The sequence below is a fragment of the Austrofundulus limnaeus genome, unplaced genomic scaffold (genome assembly GCF_001266775.1).
Source record: "Austrofundulus limnaeus strain Quisiro unplaced genomic scaffold, Austrofundulus_limnaeus-1.0 Scaffold153, whole genome shotgun sequence".
In the NCBI taxonomy this organism is placed as follows: domain Eukaryota; kingdom Metazoa; phylum Chordata; class Actinopteri; order Cyprinodontiformes; family Rivulidae; genus Austrofundulus; species Austrofundulus limnaeus.
In genome coordinates this window covers 1,082,381-1,090,261 of record NW_013952555.1, presented here as the reverse complement: position 1 = coordinate 1,090,261, position 7,881 = coordinate 1,082,381, and the positions used below count along the sequence as shown (strand labels likewise).

Here is a 7,881-nt window from a genome sequence, read left to right as displayed (position 1 = left end):
GGAGCATTTCTTTACTTTTATCCCCCATAATTCACTGGGCCTTTCTAGAACAAGACCTGTCTGTTTATAAATCCAACACGACCCAGTAAATAACACAATAAGAGTAAAAGAGAAGTCATTAAATTAATAAATTTTCAATCATACTTTTATTGGAAATTTATTGAAAACAATGTAAGAATTAAAAACAGAGGCATTGGATAAAATATGGCTAGTACTCAAGCTTAAACTGTGTGTCCACTCGTTACAGTGCTTTAAATACCAAGCGTCAAGATACCTACATAGAATAGCTAAAATACATATCACACTTTACTAAATTGAATTTATAAAATGTCACTGTACAATAAAAGGTTCAACAAGTGGCAAATTTATACAAACATACTGTGAAAAGACCATTTAGTAGCACTATCAAGACAAATTAAAATATAACAAAAATAAAATAAWTTTTTATTTTCTTCAATGTCTGAAAAAAGCTCCAAGTCTTGATGTGGTTTGTGAAAAGAGTAATACATGAAGTCTATCATGAAACTTAAATACATTAATGAAATCTGAATGTTTTCAGGGTATTAGTGATGATATAAATTCTACTAGTTTTTAAATGCATCTATTAAAACACGGTAACTTGTGGATGGCCTGAAACAAACAAACACTGCTAATGTGAAAAATGAGACACTTAAAACTGATATTCTGCAAAAAAAAAAAAAAAAAAGTCCTAAGTCCCCAAATTTCCTACCATGGATTTTGTGCAAAAATGATCAAGAATTTAAAGTTAGCAACTCAAGCTCAAGAACTATGGTAAAGGGAGTCGGCAACAATATCTTCCATGCATGGGAAAGAAAAAACAGTATCCGTACAAAAAAAGGCAAGATGTAAAATATTTAACAGTTACAAAAATAGCAACATGAATAAATTAATTTTATCTACTCTTATCTGCTCCCTATAACCCATTGTTTTTTCCAATAAATGGAAATAAACAAACTCCAGGGAAATACGAAGGCTTCCCTATATGCGAGGCAATGAAGTCTTGACATCCATCAGTCCTCCTAAACAACCACCTGACCCTGTTCTGGTGCCCCGTACGTGTCCAAGCCATCAGTGTGTTATTGTTTTACCACTTTAAAATGAAAAATAACAGGCAATCAAATCGGAAAAAAAAAAAAAATCTTGAGAAGCAAAGTGAAGTGAAGGTCCAACCTGTCACCTGTTTAAATCCTTTCAAGCTACAGAGGTCTGGATATTAAGTTGTTAGGCATCGTTTTACAGTTTGTGATCATTTACCGGCGATAATCACTGGTAACRCAAGGTGTCTCATAGCAAGCTTGCAAGGCTGGTGGTCGGACCATTCTGCGCCTGAATCTGGACTGGAGGAGGGCCGTCTGTCCACTGTAAGAGACACACAGTGAGATTTAAGCACATGAATCAGCAACACATGTATGYGAATGAGCTGAAGAACTAAAGTGAAAAGCAGGGCTGGCCTGTGGTATAGGCAGCATAGGCAAATGCTAAAAGTGTCGTCCATTTAGGGGGCACAAAACATTTTACAACTTTTTATAAGAGTATAGTTGATTCAGTTTCTAATGTCTGGTCTAAGTCAGCCTGTGTAAATTTCATCAACTTCCGTAAGCTTTTTAAGTGAGGTGGTGTCTTTATATTTGTTTAAAATGGTCTTCAAAGAATATTATCTTTTATCATAATAATTTGACACAATTTATCATCCAGCAAAATTTGTTATTGTGGCAGGCTTAAGTGCAGAGAATACATTGTGATAAAAGTATTTTTTGATGCAGTCAAGACTAACTACTGGTGCTCAGTGTGTAAACAAAATAAAAATAATGGAAGTTTCTATTATACTTTAAAATAAAGTTCAGGTTGAAGTCTGGTTTTTCGGTGTTCTACCATCATCCAATATTGATTTGATGTTGTTTTATTAATCCTAAGAATTTAGTAAAATGTGCTTCAAATTGCTGGAAAATAAATTGTTCTGAGTARATCTTTTACAAAGTTTTTCAGTGGAGTTTGCCCCTGAACCCCCCTATAACTGCTTCAGTCCACAGCTGCTTGTTAACAAGAACAGGTGTTCCTCGTTGTCAGCAAATGTTGGCAGGAATGAGGTAGACTTCTGGTATTCTGTCTCAAATAAGTTATATTGTTATTTAGTTTAATTGGACAACCTGGTTTCTGAAGATAAAAATAATATCAAAGATAAAAATATTAAATCGGTATATGTAAAATAACCTGGCAGTGAAATTTAAAAAAACTGCACAAGTGGTGCCACCTGAAATCTTGCCTGAGGCCGGCCCTGGTGAAAWGTGACATGGAATGTAATGATGTAAAGAACAGTTTAAAATCTGCATCACGTACAGTGATGAGGTTATGCTCAGGGAGGCTGCAGGCAGCGATGTGGTCCTGCAGCAGCTGCTGGGAGAAGTTCTGGTGCATCTGTGTTGCTTCATGGGCATCTCTGCCATTTCCAAGGGCTTTGTTCAAGTCTGAGCACAACAAAAAACACAGCTTGTACTGTCAACCATACACACAAACCTAAGGCATATGTTGAGTCTAATCACAGTGGAGACAAGTTGAAACGTTCACACTTTATCTGAAGTGCTCTGAAGAAATTTTAATCAAACATCAATGTTGTTAGGATGCATTAGGAAAAAGATCAGTAAGTACCTTTCAACAGCGCTGAAGACCAGAGCTGGACAGACATATCAGGGATCTTGCTGGCCAGCTGCATGGCTGGTACAACCATGTTGTTACTTTCCTATGAAGGAAAAGGAAAACTATTTGAAGCTGTTCAGAATATCACAAGAAATGATTATCATCTATTCTTTAAAATACAATAATGCATCATAATAAGTGGTCTCAAATTTATCTGTTGAAACAATTATAGACTGAGGAAAAGCTCACATGCAACTGTGTTTAGTGAGCAGAAGTCAACAGCTATTGAATGATTTATTAGATATTTTAATATATTCATGTGGTATCTAAGGTCTAACAATAAGTTTCATGGCCTACATGAAGGGTGTCTTAAGAAGAGCGGACACAGCTCGAAGGATCATCAGAAAACTGACCACTACCACCAGAAGATTTTCGGCAAATAGCTTCGGTGAACTCTAGGAAAAATGGCTCTACACAGCCTCTTCACACATCTGAGTCAAAATGTACTTTTGTCAATATTTGTTTTCATTTCAAAAAGGAATATTGGGGGGGGGAACGCATTATTTTCATTTTATACTCCAAAAATGGGGAAACAGTCTTTTCATTTTTCTCARACCAGAGGTTTAACAGTTGTTATCAGACCGTTAAAAGGTAGAGATAGTTAAATAAGTTTTTAATAACAGGTGTCTGCCTATAAATAAATAAAAGCTAACTACTTTTGCATTTCTTTAACTGCAGACTGTATTTTTTTATTATTATAGCTATTCTAGCTATATTTTAATAGTTATCTAGCTCCACCTTAAAGAGTCTGCTAAAGAACTGAATGGGCACATTTCACTTTCTAACTAGCTAACCATGCCGATGCAATAAACAAACACTAGCTAATTAGTTTGACTTTTCTTTAACAGGTGTCAACTGACAGTTTGTAATTCACGGTAATTTTTATACAAAAGTTGTGAAACATGCAGTCTGCTAGAAGTAAAAGCACCATGAGCTCTTTTTACTCCATTTTTAACTTTTGACATCAATGTTCAAGTTCAGTTTGTACTTTTTTCTTTTGAGTTAAAGGTCAGGTTATATAAAATCCAAACATGAGTTTTCAGGTTTATCTTTCAGTTAAACACTTCTATTAAGCATGACAGTGGCCTATTTCTGTAATTTAAAAATTTAATGACTTGTATGGTGACTGTAGAGGAAGGGTTATCGACCCCTTCCTACCATCCAGTGTTGCTTGATGTGCGATAGTTATCGTATTTGTATGATAGTTATCGTATTTGTACGATAGTTATCGTATTTGTACGATAATTTTGCCCTCTGTATGATGTACGATCAATAATTAAAAAAGAAACAACAACAACATATTATATGATAATTTGACCGTTTCTATGYGTGACGTAAATGACCCGAYACAYGGCTCACTGACATGAGAGGTGGTGGRTTGYGGAACACAGCGGAACCAATTTAGCGACTTTGTCGCTGTATTTACAGTTTTCAGAGACTGTTTTTCAGAAAAGCGACTAGTGAAAATCTAGCGACTCTTCTTCTGGTGCTATTGAGACTTATAGAGACTCTGACATGAACACAGCAGGTGCTGCTGAGAGCTCCTTCCCAGTCCCAGAGCACCGACTTGAGGCTTCTTCACGCTGCGTCCCTCCCTGCTGCAGACAGATATCCATCCCATCCAGACTTGAAACGAATCATGTTAGTAAGAAGCTGCTGCTGACTGATTCATGATGGGATGTTAATAAAAATATTTCTATGGCTAAAATAGATCCCTATAAAATAACTTTAAGTGTCTTTTTTCCTGTTCCAAACCATAATAAAAAGGAGGGTTAGAGCTGTGACAGTAAAATAAAAATTAAAAAAGGTGCAACACAAGAAGCTTTATTTTTTGTTCTCTTGACATACTACTGTCTCTAAAGACCAGAAGGCTGGCTGCCATGACGCAGTCACTGGAGTATTTTTTAAACCATATAAAAACTCTACTGCCTACCAGCTGGTCAAAARAATCAAACGTCCAATGCAACACAAAAAGGATGTTTCTATTGAGTTGAATGAAGAATCCGTCTGTAAAATAGTTATGAAAGTGTTTATTTATGTAGTTTAAAATATGTTTAACAACCTGCAAATACACCAGAATGCAGGAAACAGCACCTACTTCATTCAAAGTTTTCTGGGGGAGAACCCCAGACCCCCCCCTCTCACATTATGGCTATGACAATTGGTGGCAGCAATGATGAATATAATAGTAGCACTTAAAGAAACAATAGCTGTAAAAACAGAAAGAAAAATGTGGGACTGAGAAGGTGAGGGGTATAAGCAACATTTACATTTGATAATCATCCAGAAGCTATTTTTTAAAGAAAAAAAAGATTTTGGATGCTTGCAGATTACATTTGCTCAGTTTGCACTCAATTTATTTCTTGACTAATCAAAAGCACAATAAACTACAATAACTTGTTCTTTTCCTGATTTCATTTTAACTTGACCTATTTTGTTAATTTACATTTTATTATAGTCATTTTATCTAAGATTTATTTTTGTACAGCATTGTATTTTGTACAGCATTTTCCCAGGCTCCCTGTTTTGTTCTTGTTTACAATAAAGATTTGTAAAAGAAAAACATTTGCTACTTTTCTTACTGAAAAGGTTGATACAGTGCTTTTTAACTTTATTTTAAACAAAAAAAAACGTGGTTTGTCGAATACAGAGCACTTATGAGCTGTGGCAGGACGTATTTGTAAATTTGAGCCTTTCTTGAATGCAAATTGGGTGTGTATGATAATTTTCCTCAAAATATAATAATTTTCAGCTGTTGATATTCTAGAAGGAAACTTGTGACCTATTATGGTCAAAGGTTTTCTATTGCTAGTGACAATCATAGTCATACTACTTATTTTTCATATTTGATCATTTATGAATTATATTTATCACAGTTCAGTTAGTAGTATAGTTCTAAAGATAAAAGTTTAGCACATCCAAACAGACAAAGCACCTCTTTATTGTTAAAATATTTTGTAGAATTAACTTCTTTATAAATTTGAGGAAAAATTTAATTTAAACTGAGACAAACATCTTTGCTGTGATCTGGAGTCTACAAATATTCATCTTTTAGCGTTAATATTAGGGATGCAAACAATTAATTGACTTACGATTAACTGTCGAATAATGGTTTATTATATTAAAATTTCTTCCATTCTATTACCGTATTTTTCAGACTATAAGCTGCAACTTTTTACCTGAACTTTTAACCATGCGGCTTATAGTCCAGTGCGGCTTATACGTGGATTTTTTTCTTCAGCCACCAGGGGGCTCTTATGCTGCATTTGCTTCAACCACTCGCTTCAAAAAAAGAAAGGAAAAACAAAAGAAGAAAAAAGCGATCGCTTCCAGAGCCGACTGCTGTACCAAGAAGCAGCGCTTTAAAGATAGTCAATGGCCAAAAACTCATAAAAGGGCATAAAACAAGACATTTTTCACGGTGGAATCTGACTGATAAAACCTTTGGAGCTTAATCTGGGACCAGTTTGTGGATAAATGTCGAGTGAAGAGCGGCGGGCTTTTTTTTCCCCGCATTGCACTCTCCGGGGAAGGAAATCCATGCAGTGACGTATGCTGGAGCGGGAGGGCTTTCCCAGCAGCTAGGCTTTGGGTTTCTCGGGGGAACTATGAAAGGTCAGTGAGAAAACGAACGCCGAACAATCACGTGACGGCGCGTCGACCGGTCGACAGCCGAGCGACCATTCTGCCAGCTTAGCCGGAGGTGTAGCGCCATTTTGTTTTAGCTAGTAGCAGACACGACACGGCGGATCTTCGACAGACACGATATTGGACAGTATGCGGGCCCACATCACGGATTCGATGAAAGCAGCCATCAGGAAAACAAACTCAATTCCTGCTGTTATTCCTGGAGGTACAACAAAGTTTTTGCAACCCCTGGACATCAGTGTGAATCGTGCATTTAAAGCAGCACTCAGGGCTGAATGGGAAGCTTGGATGACTGATGGGGATAAATCATTCACAAAAACTGGCCGAATGGGAATAGCGTCATTTCCTGATGTCTTCCAGTGGATCCTAACAGAGTGGAGCAGAGTGAATGAGTCCACCATCGCCAATTTGTTCTGAAAGGCTGGACTGCTACGTGAAGAGGGCACCACAGCCTCAGAGCCAGCATTACCCCGGGAGGACAGCGACACAGAAAGCAACACTGAACAGATACCACTGTGTGACGCAGCTTTTCTCAGCTTTTTTAACTCCCACACTGAAGAAGAGGACTTCGATGGTTTCAGTGCGCCGGAGGACGATGAATGAGACATTTTGTTGGACCAGAAACTGTTAAAGAAAACTACCAAAATAAGGTCAGTTAAATGAACCGTATTCCTCCGAACTTTAATTCCTAAAGGTTTGCTTTTTATGTTTTGATGTTGAATTCACTTTTTTTGAGGGTGTACTGTTTTCTTATGTTTGGGGTGCGGCTTATATGCTAATGTTCGCGGKTTTTTTTTTTAAATGCCAGGCGCGGCTTATAGTCCGAAAAAATACAGTAATTGAAAACATCTGTTTAAACATTATTTCAGTGTAGTTTTGCCTTCATCCAGTAGATGGCGCCGCAGCTCTCAGTCTGGCGTACTCTATCCCGGCCCTACATTGAGCTGAGCAGAGAGTTGGCCCACTCCATGTGGGCAGCATCATGAATAAACGAGCAAATCTTGTTTAGTTTTATTTGCGACACAACAATAATAATGGACTACACCAAACTCAAAGAAAAAATACCGAAGGCTGTACTGGACTATCCAGCATTAAGATGCTTAAAACAAGAGAGCAAGACGACAGAGACAGCGGCTAGCGTTATCTAACGTTAGCTTCTTCTAGTTTAGCTCTGTGTGAATGAACAAAATAAAACAAAACAAAAAAAAGTTAGTCACTACAAATAATTAACATATGTTAATCTCATCTGTATGACATAACCCGGCCAGTGAATCAATCAAATGAACAGTAACTGACATCAGATCAGCCCAGTCCAGACAGAACGACAGGGAATGTAAACGTGGTTCCAGTACTCCTTTGTATGTTTACCCCTCTCAGGTCATGTTTATAGTTTGTTTTTGAGTAAATCTTTAGATTAAAATGTTACCCTGTGTTTAAATGTTAGTTTACATTTCTCTGTTCAGGGTGGATCAAGTGTTTTTACCTTCTTTTTTTTCTTTTATTTTCCCAACTAGCAAC

General features: G+C 36.9%; 1 protein-coding gene across 1 annotated transcript in view; it reads right to left on the bottom strand.

Moving 5' to 3' along the window:
- Positions 1–127: 127 nt before the first annotated feature.
- mau2 (MAU2 sister chromatid cohesion factor) overlaps positions 128–7,881 on the bottom strand; it is a 28,811-nt gene continuing 21,057 nt past the window's right edge. The window contains exons 16-18 of the mRNA XM_014016769.1: positions 2,668–2,758; positions 2,359–2,486; positions 128–1,380 (exon numbers count right to left, since the gene is read on the bottom strand). Of these exons, the coding sequence (XP_013872223.1) occupies positions 1,306–1,380; positions 2,359–2,486; positions 2,668–2,758 (294 nt within the window). The 3' untranslated portion in view covers positions 128–1,305. The remainder of the gene's footprint in view (positions 1,381–2,358; positions 2,487–2,667; positions 2,759–7,881) is intronic.